This window comes from Patagioenas fasciata, chromosome 11 (genome assembly GCF_037038585.1).
Source record: "Patagioenas fasciata isolate bPatFas1 chromosome 11, bPatFas1.hap1, whole genome shotgun sequence".
Classification (NCBI taxonomy): Eukaryota; Metazoa; Chordata; class Aves; order Columbiformes; family Columbidae; genus Patagioenas; species Patagioenas fasciata.
In genome coordinates this window covers 3,683,780-3,703,338 of record NC_092530.1, presented here as the reverse complement: position 1 = coordinate 3,703,338, position 19,559 = coordinate 3,683,780, and the positions used below count along the sequence as shown (strand labels likewise).

Sequence of the window (19,559 nt, the reverse complement as noted above, 5' to 3'; positions counted from 1 at the left end):
GCTTCAAAGCCCTGTGACCCAAATCTCTTCAACTGTCTCTCCTCAACAGCCTTTTGCCCCAGGAAGGGAAAACTCCCAATGCAGACACCAAACCAGTGCCCAACTTCCCTGGAGAGCCAGGACAGTTGTGCCACACAACAACCGCCCTTGAAGAAAGCTGCACGTAGTGGGAATTGAAATGGTTTCAAACCAAATAACAGAATAATAACAACATAGAATCATTCCGTTTGGAAAGGGCGATCTAGCAAAAGTCACCCTTTCTGTCCGCGAGTGCAGGGACACTGCTCATGTGCCTCTGCAGAGAGTGGCAGGAGCTGGATCACCTTCTCGGGACAGACTACTTCCAGGAGAGACACAGACACAGGGGTAACTCATCAGGCCTTTATGGCATTTCACTCAGCATCAGTTTGACATATTGGGTGCTGTCCTGTGGCTGCCCTTTCTGCACAAATGATCATACAAAGACAACCATTTAGTAAGACACGGTCATAAAGGGGCTGTTATGGACAAGAAAACTCACCATGAACTCTGGAGAGAGTGAAGAAGTTTATAATAATCACAAGGAAGAATCAAGATCAAGGCCTCTTCTAAAGAGCGGGAGGCCCTGAGCAGCCGTGATTGTCCATGTGTAGGTGTGGGAGAGGGTCAGGGCATGTCAGGGAGAAGCAATGAGATGGCTGATGGCTTCAGTGAACCCTTCCAGCTATGTCTGAGCCCAGAAATGGAAAGTAGTTGATGTCTGCAGGTGGAGGAGGAATGGGAGGAAGATTTTCCTGGGAATATGGAAGGAAGGAAGAAAGGCCTCTCTTGGGCTAATCATGTATGGTAGTGACATTTCCATCCTGTGGGCATGGCTGTGCCTGGGAGATGGGGAATGGCTGCTGCTGGGGTGTTTGTGCTCAGTCATGGCCCATGAGCTGACCCTGCTCTGCTCCTCTCTCACACTGCCCACACTTGGATGGTCCTCAGGAATCATCCATGAACCTGGTGGATGCATGAACCTCCTGGAGTGATGGAGTGTGGATCCAAAGAGAGGATTCAAGCAAGTGTGGGACTGGGACATTGAGGTGTTTGGTGACCATCACCAGGTGTATGAAAGAAGCTGGATGAGTGGTGAGGAACTCACAGGCATTTCCAACTCCACAGAAAGCAGAGCCTTGCAGTTAAAGCAACAGCACTTGACATAAAACGCACCCCCAAAACACAAAACACTCACAGTGACCACAGGAAAAGCCTTGAAAAACATTTGAGAAAAATCTACCAGGTCCCAGGGGTCAGGGCTCAGCCATTGTGATGATGAACAAGCATCAAGGGCTCACATGGCATCAGAGCCACCTCCCCATGGCCCTTACCACCTGTAACCAGTGTCTCCAAGTCTTTCCTTCACCAGCCTCCAGGGACAAGGACCTGCACTGGTTGTTTCCTTCACAGCTGTGTCACTGATGGCCCTTCATGGGGTCCCAAACACCCTCAGAAACTTGGGGTTTGCTTCTGCCTTTCACTTCTTTAGAGGTTTGTTCGTTCTTTCAGTAGCTGCAGTTCAGGATCATGGCAACAGAGGGCTCACTAACATCTAAAAGGCTCTTACAAGCCAAGGCTCTCTGCAGTATTTTTCTAAAGGCTTCAAGTCTACTGTTGATGATTAAAGAGATTTCAGGAATAGCCAAACAGAGGGTATTTCCACAATAAAAAGCAATAAAGCCAAATTTATTCTATTTCTTTCCTTGCTCGCCCTTCCATCCCTTTCCAGAACAGGTGGTATCAGCAGCCTTCAGTTCATATTGATGTGGAGCGTCTCTTGAAAAAGACTTAATTTGTCAGAAAAGTGGGTGCCCAAATCACCGTGTGAGGGGAAAGACCAGGACACCTCAAGAGGAGACACACTCCTCTGGACCAAGAGGTGGGTGTTCCCGGCAATCTCAGGTGCCACAGCACAGTGATACCTGTGTTTGGGAGCTGGTCAAGTGACCCATCTCCTGTTCTGTAATGGTGTCTGAGTTTGCTCAGGTCACCCCTGACTTGAGCCCTATCCACTGCTGGGTGTTCTCCAGACTCCTGCCTTCAGGAACAAAGTCCCAGGAGACCTTACTGCTGAAGATGGAGGCAACGAAGCCATGAAGAACCTCAGTCCTGTCTGATTCTGCTTGTATCAAGTTCAGCAGCAAGCCCATGTTCTCCCTGTCTATTCTTTTTTGTTTGTAAGGAAGCTGTATCAGCTCATCTTACTGCCCTCAGCCTCCCCTTTAGGTATCAAGTCCAGGAGAGCTTTGGCATCATCCCCACACCCATGGACAAGGTTTCTAAATTCCTCCCTTGCAGCTTCCCCTGCTTCCACCTCCTGTGTGCTGCCTTTTTGCTCTGCAGCTCCATCAGTTCAGACGAGCAGCCTCACGAGGTAAATGCTTCTTTTCACGGGTACTCGGAGAGATCATTTTTGTACTTGGAGCAGGTTGTCCTGTAAGGCGTCTCGGATTTCCTGAGCTCCTTCACCCTCCGTGACTTTCTCATGTTACCACCTCTACCTGCCATCCCCCAGTATGTCAAAGTCTTCTTCTCTGGAGCCCACCAACCTGTGTTCTGCTGCTGGCCTTCCTCCTTTCCCTCTGGCGCCTGGGACCCCACTGCTCCCTCGTCACGACAGCCAAGGTGGACACTGCTGTTCACATCCCTCACCAGCTCTTCCTTCTTCGTTGTTGCCAGATCTAGGTGAGCATCACCCTTGTTGGCCCATCAGACAGTTCTCTTAAGCATTTGGCGCAAGATCCTTTGAACTGTTGGCATCTGCAGCTTTGCCTGGCCAGTGACTGTCACGTTAATTACAGTTCCCCATAGGAAACTGATCATGGACTGGAGACTTTCATACATTGCCGAAAGAAGATCTTTACAATTTCTTCTCCATGATCAATTATTTTGTAACATCCAACATGTTGTCACCCTGTACAGGGTTTACATGGCAAAGTCCTGGAACTGGGCGGTTGGTGTGGATTTGCTACAGTTGTCACCTCTCTAAGAAGACAACAGGAGTCTGACCGACGTCAGACAGAACTGATTTCAGCTGGCTCCAGGTTGGACCCATTCCTTGCCAGATCTGAGCCACTCAGTGATGCTGGCAGCACATCTGGGATATTGTATTTGAGAAAGGGTAAAAAACGCTGCACAACAGCAGGTGGGAGAGAGGAGGGAGGAAATGTGAGAGAAAAGCACTGCAGACACCAAGGTCATATCCCATAGGACCCAAGCAGGTCCCTCAGCAGGCCAAAGCTTGCTCTCCTGAAATCCTGCTCTTGGCCTTGTTATCATCTCCCAGGAGCCTCAGCTCCACTTTCCCATACCTGACTGTTCCATCCCTGACCAACTCTTTCTGGTTTGTAACTGTGAAATCACACAGGGCACCTCACCCCACTGACTCCTCAGTCACTCGTGTCCGGAAGATGTTGTCAATGAGCTCCAACCCCTCCTGGATGGCTGGTACCTTGCAGATATTGCGATATCTCAGGTCTGCTACAAGGACACGACCCTGGAAACATGAAGCTTCTTTAATTTGTCTGAAGGAGGCCTCATCTCATTCCTCTTCCTCATCAGTGAGTCAGTAGCTGACGTCCAGTGACCACAACATTGCCCATGTTGTTCTGCCCTCTCATGCTGACTCCTCAACCTTCAGCTGACATTGTCTGTCCCCAGGCAGAGCTCCTCGCATCTGCTATTTACGCATCAGAAAACTCTGAATATTGACAAGATGAAGTGACCAGTTCTGTATCAGGGTGGACAATAACCCCATCCATGAGGACAGAGCAGGAACTGAGACGCTGAGCACTGACCCTGAGGAGAAGGGCCTGGGCACTCCAAGGTCCCCACACCAGCCCGTGGTGCACGCTCACCATGAACAAGGCAGCTGCACACGGGGCTGCATGAGGAGGAGCGTGGGGACCCAGACACCTGGAGTTCTCATCCCATTTGGTTCAGCACTGGCATGACCCCACACACACGGGGGTGTGCCAGTGTGCGGCTTCCCAGTTTGGAGAAGCAGGGAGGAACTGGAGAGTGCAGGGCTCTGCCAAGGCAGGTTCAGCACCTTGTGCACATGGTGTGGGATGTTGAGGGACCTGGGCTGCTTTGGCCCGGCAGTGCTGGGGAGGCTGCAGCAGTGCAGGAGTAGCCTGAGAGTGCTTGAAGGGTGGTTTCAGAGGTGGTGGAGGTTTTCTCCATAGTGGAAAAGAGCACGAGAAAGAAATAATGGCCCAAAGTGCAGCTGGGGAGGTCCAGGCTGGACATGAGCAGCAAGGAATGTGACTGGAAGGGCAGTGCTGTGGTGGAGCAGGTCAGCAGAGGGAGTCTGCATCAGCCCAAGGATTTGTGCTTCAAGGAACAGCTGGGGAGGATGCAGAGATCTCAGCAAAGGAAGGAAGATGCTCAGACAAGAGCAAGGTGGGGCAGCAGGGGGGATGTCTCCAGCCTGCAGGGAAAGAGGTGCAGGGGATGCCACAGCACAGGACAGGCTGTGGTGGAGATGATCAAGGGATGTAAAGAGGCTGAAAGCCCCCAGCAGACATGAGCTCCTTCTCCCCTTGGCTATGGCTGTTGTCTGCACCTCTGATGCCTGTGAGGAGACACCTTGTCCTTCCAGCACAGGGGCCTCATGGCCTCCTTGTCCCCAGCCAGGAACCTGGGAGGTGTGGGACCATAGTCCTGCCCTTGGCCTTGCACAGCCCCACATCACACTGTCCAGGAAGGGCCCTGGGCAACGTGGGAGGGACAGGATCTGACTTCCCAGGGCTGGGGTCAGATCTTCGCCTTTTGGTTAATGAAACACATCCAGGTTTACCGATCGTCAGAGGGACATTTATTTTGTTTTTCCTTACCAGTCATCATTGCTTTCAGTTTTCTGTTCTAACCAGACCTGGGGTCTGTTCCTCGATAGTGTCCTTCAGTGGGACCCATTAACAGTACAAGAAAATTTGGAGTTTGAATCTGACTTTACTTCTTGAGAGGTTTCTTCACCTTCCTTCAGGGTCTGAGGTCCATGGACTCTGCACCAAAGCCACCAGAGGGGTCATTAAAGCGCCTTGGGCTGCTCCTGTGCTGCTGAACTGGGCTGGGCTCCTGGGAAAGAGGGAGCTCATGGGAAGCGGCAGCGCTGCAGAGAGACAGCTCTGCCCAGGAGCAGCTCCTTTGCACAGCGCAGCAGGGCTGAGGGCTCTGCCTGCAGCACCAAGGGCACAGGAGCCAAGCAGAGAGAGAGAAAGGTAGTCTGGGGTGGGAGAATGCTGAGAGATCACTGGAATCCACATCTTCACAGACATGAAGCCAGTGGCTGCAGGGCATTGCATCTGGCAATCACTGTAGGATCTCAGAAAGCTGTCACATTGAACAGCCTGCAAGAGATGTAAGTACAGCTCTCAGAGATTCTCTGATGCAGAGGAGAGGATGTGCTGCAGAGCAGGGGTTGCCTTCGGCACGGTCACAGTGACAAGACGTGAATGCTGCGTTCTCCTAATAATGGCTGTGGGGTGTAAATATAAATGTGCAGGCAGGGGTGCCCAGGACTGTCCTGCAGAGCAGGGTCCCTGCACCCCAGGGCTGTGCCAGGGCAGGGACTCTGCCACCTGCCAGGGTCAGCGCTCAGCCTGCCCGGGGAGATCCCCACGGTGCTGTAGGGTGAAGCTGTGAGAGGAAAGAACAAGCACTCTTGGACAGGAAAGGTTCTTCTGCTTTGGAGAGGGTGCTGTGTGGGTCAGGGCTGCTCACAGCTCCAGATCACCCCCAGGATTTTTCCAAGGGGGGTGCAGGAAAGGATAAAACAAAAATGAGTTCTCATGCTTAAACACGTCACTGAGACTCCTGAACTGCAACTCTGAGGGATCAGCACATCTGCTAGAAGGTTCATAACATCCCTTCACCACCCCTCTGCCTGTGGACAGCACCTGCATCACCTTTGCTGGACCCGTCAGCCTAGTCTGACCTGTCCTGTTTTCCAGCCTGCAAACAGGAAGATGCCCCCAGGCAGTGCCCTGTGAACAGGCAGGATCTGTAGGGCCAGGGGGAGGGCACAGAGGGTGGGATGGGGTCTGTGAGCACTGACAGGGAAGAGACATGGACAGGGAAACACCTCCCAGGGGGAGAATCTCCAGGCACCAGGGAAATGATCAGAAATGGGAGGAAACTGAACCTGGAATGGTTATGGGAGGAAGAACAGAGAAAAGTCCCTGTGACCCCCTGCAGTGCAGATCCCTCCTGTGAGCAGCCCCCTGGCCTCCTGTCCCACCCAGCAAAGCCTCTGCCCTCAGGGCCGGGGGCTCCAAGGCATGAAGCAGCTCCTGTGCAGCCAGAGCTCCAGTTCCTCTGCAGAGCACAGGGGCTGAGAGTAGCTGCCCGGCAATGTTGGTGTCTGGGAGGTGGCTGCACAGCTGGGGAAGGGTGACGCTGTCTGAGTGCCCGGCTGCCTCTGCCCTGGCCTCTCTCACACCCACCCTCACCACATTGTCCTTCTTGCTCCCCTGCTCTGGGTCACTGCTGTTGGGATCTTGTTCTTGCTCTCAGGCTCTCTGGGGATGGCAGTTTCAGCTGCAGAGTCACAGCCTGATCTTGTGGGTCCTTTCCTGCAGGTGTGTCCATGGGAACACGTGTCCAGCTTTGGTCTGACCTGTGGGGCTGGGGACTGAACCATGTGTGTCTTGGGCTAAATGTGGGGAACTGAGACCTTAGGAAAGGGTGAGACATTTCATGGTCTGAGGTGGATCCCTCTGCTCTCAGCAGTGTCTGCTGGCTTTTCAGGATGACATGGGAGTGTGATCAGGCTCCATCTCAGAAAGGTGCCAGCCCAGGGCAGCTGGAGCAGGACAGAGGGACAGAGCAGCTGCCCTCACTCTGCACTGACCCACAGGCATCCTCTGGTCTCACAGGTCTCGCTCTGTTCTCCCTGAGTGCAGCAGAAATGCTGAGGGTTTCTGACACCCAAGAACACTCCCCAGGGTGGGAGGGCAGAAGGAGCTGTAGAAACACCAGACCTCACCAACTCAGTTTCTCAGACCTGGGGGTACAGATGCTGACAGTCCCTTCTGCACCAGGAGCGGTTCCAGCTGACACAGCTGAACCCCAGGACTGGCCCCTGCCCCACCCAATCACACAGGGTCAGGCTGACTGCTCAAGAGCCCCTGGGCAGAGACCCTGCTCTTCATTGCACACTCATCAAGCACCGACGAGGGCTCCAGCCAGCGCATTCTCCTGGAAAAAGAAAAAAATGTGTCTCTTTGTGGGATGGTCTGTGGGAAATGGCTTTGTTTTCTCCCAGAGAAGTCTCATCTAAACTATCACTGTCTTTTCCTCCTTGCACACGTCCTCATGCCCACAGGCAAATGTCCAACAGCAGCTCCATCACCCAGTTCCTCCTCCTGCCATTCACAGACACACGGGAGCTGCAGCTCTTGCACTTCTGGCTCTTCCTGGGCATCTACCTAGCTGCCCTCCTGGGCAACGGCCTCATCATCACCACCATAGCCTGGGATCAGCACCTCCACACCCCCATGTACTTCTTCCTGCTCAACCTCGCCCTCCTTGACCTGGGCTCCATCTGCACCAGTCTCCCCAAGTCCACGGCCAATTCCCTCTGGGACACCAGGGTCATTTCTTATATGGGATGTGCTGCCCAACTGTTTTGCTTTGTCTTTTTCATTTCAGCAGAGTATTCTCTTCTCACCATCATGTCCTACGACCGCTACGTTGCCATCTGCAAACCCCTGCACTATGGGACCCTCCTGGGCAGCAGAGCTTGTGTCCACATGGCAGCAGCTGCCTGGGCCACTGGGTTTCTCTATTCTCTGCTGCACACGGCCAATACATTTTCACTGCCACTGTGCAAGGGCAATGCCCTGGGCCACTTCTTCTGTGAAATCCCCCAGATCCTCAAGCTCTCCTGCTCAGACTCCTACCTCAGGGAAATTGGTCTTCTCATATTTGGTGCGCTTTTTTTTGAGGCATGTTTTGTGTTCATTGTGTTGTCCTATGTGCAGATCTTCAGGGCCGTGCTGAGGATCCCCTCTGAGCAGGGACAGCACAAAGCCTTTTCCACCTGCCTCCCTCACCTGGCTGTGGTCTCCTTGTTTATCAGTACCGGCACGTTTACCTACCTGAAGTCCCGCTCCATCTCCTCCCCTTCCCTGGACCTGGTCGTAACTGTTCTGTATTCACTGGTACCCCCAACATTGAATCCCCTCATCTACAGCATGAGGAACAAGGATCTCAAGGATGCTCTAAGGAAGCTGCTGACTGGATGTTTTTCAGGAGCCACAGGCTGCCTGATTTTCCCTGCAAAGGCCTCCCTGTGTATGTCATGACTGGCCAAGTCTGATTTCCTTCACTACTTTTTTTTCCACTTGTGATATTCTTGCTCTCAAACAAATGTCACTATTCAACCCCTGTTGCTAAGGTATCTGTTCATCTTGGGTGACCCAGAGACTTGTGTGAATGGGGAGTTGCTCAGTGTAATTAAGTGAAATAAAAGAAGCTACAGCAACTTTTTTTTTTTTTTGTTTTTTTTTGGTCAGAGATCCATCTTCTGCATAGTCAGAATTAATGGGAAATGAAAACAGCTTTCCGGCTGCACCAGGTTTGGAAAGGCTGCTCTGTGCCTGGAGCAGTAAGAGCTCTTGAGGATCTCAAGGACCAGGGCTTTTGTGCTGGCCTGGGGAGAGGGGATGGCATGGAGGGGCTGCAGACCTCTCAGGATCTGCTGGAGAGGAGAGTGAAGGACACACAGGTGCCTCCTTTTCCTATTGCTGTGCATGTTCACCCACCTCTGGGGTGACCCCTCTCTGAGCCCCAGGAGCTGCTGTGCCCTTCAAAGGGGCAGAGGCTGTGGGGTGAGTGCCCAGAGCACCTGCAATGGGCACTGGTGTGGGACCAGCCCTGACTGGGCTTTGCTGGGCAGAGGGCATTAGGGGTAGAGAGAGGGCGGGGGAGGTGGGAGAGACTCGAGGAGCTTGGCTGGGTTGGAAAGGACCTGAGAGAGAAACATCAACCTGTATCTCGTGCTGCATGGCCATGCAGGGTGAAGACTCACACCAGGAGTTGTGGTGCAGAGCCAGGGCTTGTGTGAGGGATCAAAGACATGCAGGTGCAGAAGAGAGGAGGCTGCTCTGTGCCCTTGGTATCATAGACAGACCAGGAAGGTGACCCAGGACTTTTGTCGCCCCCCAACCACTCATCATCTCTCGTGGGCCATGGTCCACCACTGGCTGCTCAGCCCAGGTTTACGGGTGAGGTTCCCTGTGAGGCCATGTCCATCCTCCTGCTGGGCTGAGGGCCTGTCTCAGGGAATGGCCAGCCCTGCCCAGCCTCTCTCCCGGCCCAGACCCTGGCAGAGCCTGGGGCAGGGTCGTCTGTGACCCCACAGCTGACACGGCCTCTCCAAGAGCTTGGAGAGGCTGCACAACAGGAAGACCATGGGCTGACAAAGCACAGGGACTTCTGTGTGCATCACATTGGGAGACCATTCCCCATCCCAAATACACCCTGCCCTGCGCTGAGCCTGCACTGTGGGGCTGTGGGAACATCTGTGGGGCAACAGACAGGAGCCACAAAGCAGCTGCCAGGGGTGACAGCAAGGACAGGGGCAGACAAGGAGTTCATGTGCATTGGCTTTGCTGTGCAGGGATGACTTTGGGAAAGGCAAAGCTCACCTGCAGTTGGGGGCTGCAAGAAAAGTCCAGAGCAAAACCAAGAGCTTCAACAGCTGCATCAGAGACCACAGCTGAAGAAGGGAAACGGAGTGCTGAGGAACTCAATGCCTCCTGTACCTGGGTCTTTACTGAAACATCGCCCAGGCTTCTGTTCAAGGGGTTCAAGGAGGAGAACACTTCTTAGCAGGACCCTCAGGAAACCTCAGCAGGACCAACACCAGTGTCTGCCCCTTACAGGGGACTCACCCGGCAATGGCACAGGCTGGTACATCGTGGCTGGGAGCAGCTGTGGGAAAGGTCTGGGTGGGTAGGGAGCTGGACAGGAGGCAGCGTGTGCCCTGGTGCAAGGGAGGCCAGAAGCACCCCGGACTGTATCACCAGGCGCTCGGCCAGGAGGTGGAGGGAAGGGATTCTCTGAAATACTCCATCCAGATCTCAGATCCCAATTCAGGAAGGATATTGGCAAGCAGAAGTGGGTTGAGCAAAGGGCCTCAGGACAGCCAGGGACTGGAGCACTTGTCCTGTGGGGAGAAACTGAAGGAGCCGGGCCTTTCCAGCCCAGAGAAGGGAAGGATGACAGGGACCTCATCACAGCCTGTCAGCACCAATGAGGAGGTCATGGAGAACACACAGCCAGACTCTTCACCGTGGTGTGTGGCAGAAGGACAAAAGAGGATGTGTGGAAGGTGAAAGAGGAGAGGTTCAGCCAGGACATCAGGAAAAGCTTTTTGCCTAGGAGAAGGGTGGCAAATTCATTTTCACCGGGCGTCACATCAGCCTCACAGTTGCCTTCAAAGGACCGAATGCAATTTTAGGACCATACGAAAGTAACTACTCCTACATTTATACAGTCCTTAAACTACATTCGGCCCTTTGAAGGCAACCATGAGGTAGACGTGGCCTCCAGTGAAAATGAACTTGATACCCCTGCCCTAGGAGCTCAACCAAGTGCTGTCTCAGGTCACTCAGAGAGGCTCTGCAGCCTCTGTCCTTGCAGGTTTTCAATCTCTGATTGAATCAAGGCTTGAACACCTTGGTGTGACCCAGTTGGTGAACAGGTTGGACTGCAGACTCCTGAGGTCCCTTCAGCCTGAGTTCTCCTATGGTTCCATTGTGATGTTGGGCTCTGTTTCTAACTGGAGCAGAGCAGATGATGATGGGGCAGGATCCACCTGTGCTGTAGGTGACCATCAAACCAACATCTCAGCCAGGGAACCAGCCAACACCTCAGTGTGACTCGCTCTGGGCAAAGTGTGAGGAGTCCTGGGCAGGGAAGGTTCAGAGAGCATGGGGCGCTATGCAAGACACAAAATGATCTTGGCTTCATGCCTGCAGGCCCATCCGATGTCAGTTAATGTCAATGAAAATTAAAATAAGAAGAACTGAAGACAAAGATCCAAAGCAAAGGAAGGTGTCAACATACTTTACTTTACTTTTTCTTTAGGGGAAGTTTCTTTTCATTGAAAAGGAAAGAGTTTTCCAGAACTGGCCATGGAGTTAGGACACAAATGTCTTCAGCTCCAGGGACAAAACCACCTGGTGCCACAAACACCCTGGGAACCCCTGCCCAGGCTCCCCCTGCATTGCAAGGTGCTGTGGTTTCCCAGGTCCTGTGTGATAGATGCCAATCCCAGGTCAGCACCTCAGGTGCACTGGGGCCCCAAAAATGGCACTATCTGTTTATGGTGAGACAGCTGATGACTGATGTCTGCCTGGAAACGTGCACGTTTGTGCAGTTGTTTTGTTTGTAGCTTGTTTTGTTGTTGCTGTTGTTGCTGTTTTGTTTTTGGTTTTGGTTGTTGTTATTGTTTAGTCGGTTTGGGGTTTTTTTGCATCCGTTTTCTGGGTTTTTTTGTTTCTTTTGTTTGGTTTGTTCATTTGTTTAATTGGAGATTTTTGTGCAGTTGTTTGTTTAACTTATTAAAATTTAAAAGAAAAAAGCCAAAAAGTGAATTATGGGGAAGAAGTGTACTAAAGATTGGAGAAGAAATACTGGTCTTCCCCTGTACTTCTACTACCAACACTACTATTTCATCTCCCTCATCCTTCAGGAGTTCCCACCTCTCCTGATTAAATGTCCCTGTCAAGGGACAACTTTCCAGCACTGTCTGGATGTTTGCCCTTCCCAGTGCTCTCAGGTTTCTCCTCCACTTGCTCTTTGGTCATTCAGTTCCTCTCAACTGTCTGGTTTCCTGCTTTGAGCTTCAGGGAGTTACAAACTTGTCCCATTCTTCAGAGCTCTAATTAACATGGCAGTCAACACATTTATTGTGTTTATTTCTATCCTTTAATGTCTCCCTGTCTAAACCAGTTCTTGTGTGGATGTCCCTTGTGGATGGCGGACCTCATCAGATCCAGCTTACACACACAGTTGAGGAAAGTGTTTTACTGTTTGTTAAACTGTGCAGTGTTTGCACAGGAGAGCAGGTGGAGCTGGTGCACAGGAGCTGCAGCATCTCCTGCAGAGCTCAGTGGAGAAGTCTGATGTGAGGAAAAGTGGTGCAAGTCTCTGGTGGCCAATGAGGGAACCGGCAGACTAGGGGTGGGGGTGAGGAGCGAGGTTGTCCATTCAGTGTCCAGCCTCAAGGGACTGTTCTCCTGCCTGCCCAGATGTCTTCAGGAGACCCTCTGGATCAATGTCCAGTGTAGAATGCTGCTGTCACTTCTTCTACACACTGAAAAATAACAGAAAATACCCTTGAAAGAAAAAACCCTCCTTCATGAAATGTTCTTTGAAATCTTCATCACTAAGTGTCCCACTGAAACCTCTCCAGTTAATTCTACAACTCTTAAAGATTTGAAGAAATCATGGAAAAAAACACTCGTTAGGGCTTTCTGTGTTTTAATGAGCCCCATGGCATATTTGGTGCTGAGTCCATGAACCTCAGATACCAAGCACAGACTGAAGAATCTGCTCGAGAAGTACAAGTCAGAAGCAAACTCCAAAGTACCTTGAAGCATTAATGGGCCCCACTGAGGGCTGTTACTGACAAAGCCTCCCCAGGGGCTCGTTAGAGCAGATAATTGGAGGCAGTGATTGCATCAGGCAAAGGCAAAGTGCAGCAGCTCTGATGCTGAGAAAACCCTTAGTTTGTTTGATGAAGGACAATGGCCAAGCCTTGAGCCCCTGCCCCTAGGAAGGGAGATCCTGTCCCTCACATGTGTCTCAGGACTCTTCCTGGGGATGTGGGGAGTGCGATGCCCAGTGCAGGGCAATGGTGTGACACTCCCTGGGGGTGCAAGGAGTCGATGGAGTGCCACGGCCAAGAAGAGAGTGGACAATCTCCTCACACACACGATGTGAACTGTCTTCGTTGTCCCGCGCAGGGACAGGAGTTGGACTCTATGATCCTGTGGGTCCCTTTCTACTGAAGACATTCTATGATTCTATGAAATACTAGGTCAAAAGTCCATGTTTTCATTGTACAGATGAGATGTAAGCACACACGGCTTAGGACTCTTCCTGGGACGCTGGGAGTGCAAGGTTGAGGGAAGGACAACACTGGTACAACAGCTTCCAGCTTCCCCATGGGGCTGCAAGGAGGCAATGAGGCCCCAGTTCCATGAGGACAACCTGTCTTCTCCTGGGCCTCCATGACAGAGACAGCTGCCATGGCCAAGTGGACAGAGATCTGGGTTCTTTGAGTGCCTTCCAGCCTTGCCAGCGCCCTTTGCCATCTCCATCATAGCCTGTTCCACACAGTCCTACCCCTGCCCCTCTCTCCCTGCAGGCTGCAGACACCCATCTCGCTTCCCCACCTGCTCTCACCCCAGCATTTCTGCACCTTCACTGATGTGTCCGCACCCTCACTGGCTGCTCTTTGGAACACAAACCATGGGCTGATCCAGCTCCCTCTGGGTGACCTCTTGCACCACAGCACTGCCTTTCCAGTGACATTTCTTCCTCCTGATATCCAGTCTCTACTTCCCAGTCTGCACTTTGTGACTGTTGTTTTTCTCTGCCGCTTTTTCCCACTTCTTGAGAAACCTTTACCATCTCAGAAACTGCCCATCAAGCAGGGATCCCAACCTGTTAGTCTTCTTGTGGTCTTGCACTTGACCAGAGAGAAGGAACCTCACCATGATCTCCTAAATCCCATGACTGCTGCTGGTCTTCCAGCTTCTCTGATAGACACGACCATGTTCCTGCTGCTGTCCCGTCATGTTCTCAGGTGTGATGGACATGACAACCCAGCTCCAACCCCTCTTCCTGGGTAGGACCTGTGGGCATGTTGACAGAGGTTCTTTCCCAGCCATGTCCCTGCTGCTGGCCTGTCCCCTCCGGACACAGAACTGACCCTACTGTCCCCTTCACAGCTGTACCCTTCCAACTCAGTTATGAGTTCCTGAGACACAAGTGACCTCATAATACCATACCCACCCATCACCGTCCTCATAACCCAGGCATAACACAGGACCTGACCGGATTAAACAAATATATTTCCTTCTAACTATTTGAGTGAGAAAATTCTCTTCAGTAACTACTGTTTTTATGTTGATACCATCTCCTCCTCTGCCTTTTTTTTTTCTTTTTTCATCTTCAAAAATTTGTCCAGGGGAAAGATTCATTGAATCATAGAGTAGGTCAGATTTGAAGAGATCCCTGAACATCTTCTTGTTTCACTCTCTTTCTCAAAGCATGGTGTCCAAGTGAGGTTGTTCAAGGTCTCCACTCAGTTTTGTGTCATCTCCATCACATCATAGAAAGGAGAATAAAGACTTTCAGTAGTTTCGGCCCAAATGTTGGTCACTGAGGGATGACACAAATAACTGCGCAGAGGACACTGCGTCACAGATTATATTTGGGCTTGATATTTCAGTGAACTTCCCACCAAGCATCCAGTTCTTCAGCCCAGACAGCATCAATCCAGCTCTAAGGACACCAGGGGTGACCATGTCCAAGGCCTGGCACAATTTCATACACATAACATGTCTTTCTTTCCCCTGCCCATTTTGGTACACAAGTCCCTTTCTTGTCCTTCAAGTGCCTGCGGATGGCTGCAAGAGGACTTGTCCCATCACCTTCCCAGGGACAGAGGCAGGCTGAGCAGCCTGTGATTCTTCCCATTCTCCTTCCTACCTTTCTTGAAGATGGGTTTGACAGATGCCAGGTCCTCCTTAGTTGCACTGTCATTTTGAAAGCGCAATCCAGAATCACAGGCCAGGGTGACGTAACAGACAGGAGCACTTGCAATGAGCCTGTCCAGGGCAATCGAGGTGAATCTCACTGGGTCAGTGGGGTTTGTTCCCAGAGTCACACACAGAAATGTCAGGTTTCTGTCAGCGTCCACAACTGAGTTGGCTTTGTGGACTCTCATGTGAGGTAGAATCATAGAATCATAGAACACTCTGATTGAAAGAGACCCTTGGGATCACTGAGTCCAACCACAACCCAGCTCTTGCACAAAACCATGTCTCTAAGAACCTTGTTTAAACGCCTTTTAAACCCCTCCAGAGATGGTGACTTCACCACTGCCCTGGGCAACCTGTTCCACCACCTGACAACCCTTTCTGGGAAATATTTTTTCCTAATATCCAAAATAAACCTCTCCTGGTGCAAGCTGCGGCCATTTCCTCTTGTCGTATCACTTGCTTCTTGGGAGAAGAGACCAAGACCCTCCATATTCCAACCTCCTTTCAGGCAGTTGTGGACAGTGAGAAGGTCTCCCCTCAGTCTCCTGTTCTCCAGGATGAACAGCCCCGGTTCCCTCAATTGCTCCTCGTCAAACTTGTGCTCCAGGCCCTCAGCAGCTTTGTCGCCTCCTCTGTGCTCTCTCTAGTGCCTCAATGTCTTTCTTGAGATGAGGGGCCCAAAACTGAACAGAGGATTCAAGATGCAACCTCACCAGTGCCCGAAACAGTGGCACAACTGCTTCTCTAGTCCTGCCGGCCACGCCATTCCTGATACAAGCCAGGATGCTGGTGGCCTTTTTGGCCACCTGGGAACATTCTGGCTTATGTTCAGCAACTGTCAGTCAACACCCGCAGATCCCTTTCCTACAGGCAGCTTTTCAGCCCCTCTTCCCTGAGCCTGGAGCATTCACAGGGTTGGTGTGACCCAAGTGATGGACCCAGCACTTAGCTTTGTTAAACCTCATACAATTGTCCTCAGTCCAATGATCCAGGTGTCCCATGACATGGGACATGAGAATTGGACATCGGGAGCTCAGTTCAAGGCAGTACATCCCAGTGCTGCATTCAGCTGGTCTCCCATGGGATGTTACAGGCAACATGAAGTGACCTCATGACTGACTGTCCAACAGGCCTTCATGGAACCTGCAGGAGTAGTTGATGGTGTTTGTACTGAGTCGGGTTCACCTTATGTACGTGATATGTATGCTCATATCTCATCCGTACAATGAAAACACAGACTCAGTGTCCTTGTGTTGAGGGATGAACAACCTCTCTCAGCTGGGGTGAAGGGCCAATGCAGGAAATGGTGGTTTTGAGGGGGTGGTCTGTGATGACTGGGGAAGCTGCCCCAGGACAGTCCCATGAACATGAGCACACACCAGACCCTGCTCTGCTGGTCCTTCAGGACTCTCCCAGGAGCCTGGCTGGGAGAGGACACTGCTGTGTGCCAGCCCTGCACACTCACACACTTCAGCTGTTCACTGGTATTTTCTTCTCTGGGGCATTTGCCAGTTCAACCCTCGCACCTCCTCCTGAATCGTGCCCCCCCACCGTATTGCCAGTTGAGCCCAGCAGAGCAGCCACACTGGAACTGGTCCCACAGCAGTGGGGTCCAGTGAGAATGAAGGACACCGAGAATGTTCATCCAGTCGGCATGCTGAGCAGATCTCCAGCCCAGGCAGCTTGCAGACCCAGGTCCAGACTTGCCCCCCAGGACAGTATGAGACATTTGGCCTCGGAGATCTTCAGGAAGGTCCTGCTGCCACAGTACCAGGGCCACCTGCCCCAAGCTGCCACCTGCAGCAAAGGGTTTCTCTTTCCACCTCTTTTCTGCACACATTCCGTGCCACACGCTTCTCCTGGAACATCCCATCTCCCCACAGAGCCCTTTCCCAAGAGAGCTGAGCTATGCTGACCTGTCTGGTTGTTCCTGCACCCCTTTCCCATGCTCCATACAGCCCCGAGCTGCCGGTGCTGCTCTGCAGAGCAAGTGGGCTGTGGTGCCCAGGACCATGGGGTGAGTCCACAGATTCATGTTGGTCAGGATGGGAGGAAGACCCAGCTCAGGGCGGCTCCTACTCACTCCCCCTCAGCACACAGACATGGCTTCTGCAGCTCCAGAGATCTCAGAGAGAGGATTCTGGGCAAACAAGTCAGTGCAGGGTCAGTCCTTTATTTCATTTAAACACACAGAGAGTACAGATCTTTATTTACACAAAGATTAAAGGTCCAATGAGACAGGTACAGAGAGACATAGACATTAGACGATAAATACTTTTCCTTGTGGATAGCATTAATACAACCAAGAAAAGCAAACACCAAAGAAGACAAAAAAACCCTGAAAAACTCAGGCTGAGCTTGTAATGAGCTATATTACAAGTGACATGCAGAAGAAGAAGGTAGGTAACATACTGCTTTTGAAAAGCAAACAGTCATCAGTTTCCTTATGGCATCCTTGAACTTCTGGTTCCTCATGCTGTAGATGAGGGGGTTCACTGCTGGAGGCACCACTGAGTACAGAACAGACACCACCAGGTCCAGGGATGGGGAGGAGATGGAGGGGGGCTTCAGGTGGGCAAACATGGCAGTGCTGAGGAACAGGGAGACCACGGCCAGGTGAGGGAGGCAGGTGGAAAAGGCTTTGTGCCGTCCCTGCTCAGAGGGGATCCTCAGCACGGCCCTGAAGATCTGCACATAGGACAGCACAATGAAAACAAAACACACAGAAGCAAAACAGGCACCGACCACAATAAGCCCAAGTTCCCTGAGGTAGGAGTGTGAGCAGGAGAGCTTGAGGATCTGGGGGATTTCACAGAAGAACTGGCCCAGGGCATTGCCTTTGCACAGTGGCAGTGAAAATGTATTGGCCGTGAGGAGCAGAGCAAGGAGAAACCCAGTGGCCCAGGCAGCTGCTGCCATGTGGACACAAGCTCTGCTGCCCAGGAGGGTCCCGTAGTGCAGGGGTTTGCAGATGGCAACGTAGCGGTCGTAGGACATGATGGTGAGCAGATACAACTCTGCTGAAAATAAAAAGACAACGCAAAAGACTTGGGCAGCACATCCCATAAAAGAAATGGCTCTAGTGTCCCAGAGGGAGTTGGCCATGGACTTGGGGAGAGTGGTGGAGATGGAGCCCAGGTCGAGGAGGGAGAGGTTGAGCAGGAAGAAGTACATGGGGGTGTGGAGGTGCTGGTCCCAGGCTATGGTGGTGATGATGAGGCCGTTGCCCAGGAGGGCAGCTAGGTAGATGCCCAGGAAGAGCCAGAAGTGCAAGAGCTGCAGTTCCGGTGTGTCTGTGAACGCCAGGAGGAGGAACTGGGTGATGGAGCTGCTGTTGGACATTTGCTGTCTGTGAACATGGGGACCTGTGCAAGGAGGAAAAGACAGTGACAAATTAGGGGAGACTTCTCTGAGCAAACTAAACATGATTTTTCTCATTAAAACCTCGTCCCTGAAAGAGGGATATGTCAGTTTATTTTGTTTCTACAAAATGAGAAACATGTTTCATCACAACTTAAAATACAGCTTAGGTACCTGGTTTCCATGAATCATCTCTGGGGCAAGACCCCCAGTGTTGGTGTCAGAACAAGAATGGAACCACACTCCCACGCTAATCCCATACAGCAAGAGCACCAGGGAGAGGTGGAGAAACAGGGAAGGACACTGAAGTGTTCCAGAAAATTAAAGCAATAACAGAAAGGCAGACGGGCAGGCTGTGGAACCTCCTCCTTACCCGGCTGTGCTGATGTCACTCACATAATGACACTGTAGAGCAAGTACGTTTAGCACCTTTTCTGCGTACCACGTACCAGGAACCCTTCACCTGGAGGTGCAGCTGCTGAGGTGAAGACTCATGACCTGGACCCCATGGCTTTGGGGCAGAGGCTCTGCTGGGGAAGAGAGGAGACCAGGGCTTGCACTGGGAAACATCTCTGCACTGCAGGAGGTGGCAGGGGGGGTCCTGAATCCCGCCTCCCCAGCATTTCTGGTAGCAGTTAACTCTTCCTGCCCATGCCTGTGCTGCCTGCAGCTGTGTCTCTGTCCCTGCCTCTGCTCCCTGTCAGTGTCACAGACCCCGTCCCACCCGCTGTGTGCTCAGCTCTGTCCTGCTCACACCTCCTGGCACTACCCAGGGGCAGCTCTGTGTGTGCAGCGGCTCAGGAGCAGCTCAGACAACTCCTAACTAGAACTGGGGTCTCAGTGTCTTCTCCAAAGAGAGAAATAAATCCCCATCTCCCACTGCACACCCAGACAACCAAGAGTGGAAAACTGAAAGCACAGACTCCTTCCCTTGCAGCTGTTCCTGTCTTGATGTCGTTGTTCAGAAGGACCCTCTGCCATGTCTGTGGGGTTGATCTGGAGCTCTGAGCAGCCCTGACCCACACAGCACCCTTCAACCCCACAAGCTCCCTGCCTGCCCTGCCGAGGGTCACTCCTTCCACCCACAGCTGCTGCCATGGGATCTCCCCGGGCAGGCTGAGCGCTGACCCTGGCAGGCGGCAGAGTCCCTGCCCTTGCACAGCCCTTGGGTGCAGGGACCCTGCTCTGCACGACAGCCCTGGGCACCCCTGGGTGCTCACCCGGCTTCACAGCTGTTCAACACTGCCTGACAGAGCCCCCTCCTTACAGATCCCACAAGCTGTGCCTGTGCCAGTTTTAGGAGATGCCTCTAGGAGCTACAGCTGCATTGCCCTGCACCCAGAGACTTACCATGACAAGGGCTGCAAAGGTTCCTCCTCCAGTGAGCTCTCA

At 52.2% G+C, this 19,559-nt stretch overlaps 1 protein-coding gene across 1 annotated transcript; it reads right to left on the bottom strand.

Annotated features, from left to right (window-relative positions):
- Positions 1-2,946: 2,946 nt before the first annotated feature.
- On the bottom strand, positions 2,947-17,804 carry LOC136106409 (olfactory receptor 14J1-like). The gene is made up of 2 exons (XM_071813648.1): positions 17,220-17,804; positions 2,947-3,006 (listed from the first exon to the last, which is right to left on the bottom strand). Exons 1-2 carry the CDS (start codon positions 17,802-17,804, stop codon positions 2,947-2,949), a joined length of 645 nt encoding a protein of 214 aa, XP_071669749.1.
- Positions 17,805-19,559: the final 1,755 nt, after the last annotated feature.

Coding starts and splice junctions, on each gene's coding strand:
- LOC136106409 (XM_071813648.1), bottom strand. CDS start 17,804: ATGTCCTACGACCGCTACGTTGCCATCTGCAAACCCCTGCACTACGGG. Junction 3,007..17,219: donor CTGTTTGCTTTTCAAAAGCA/GTATGTTACCTA, acceptor TTGTCTTCTTAG/AGAGGTGACAACTGTAGCAA.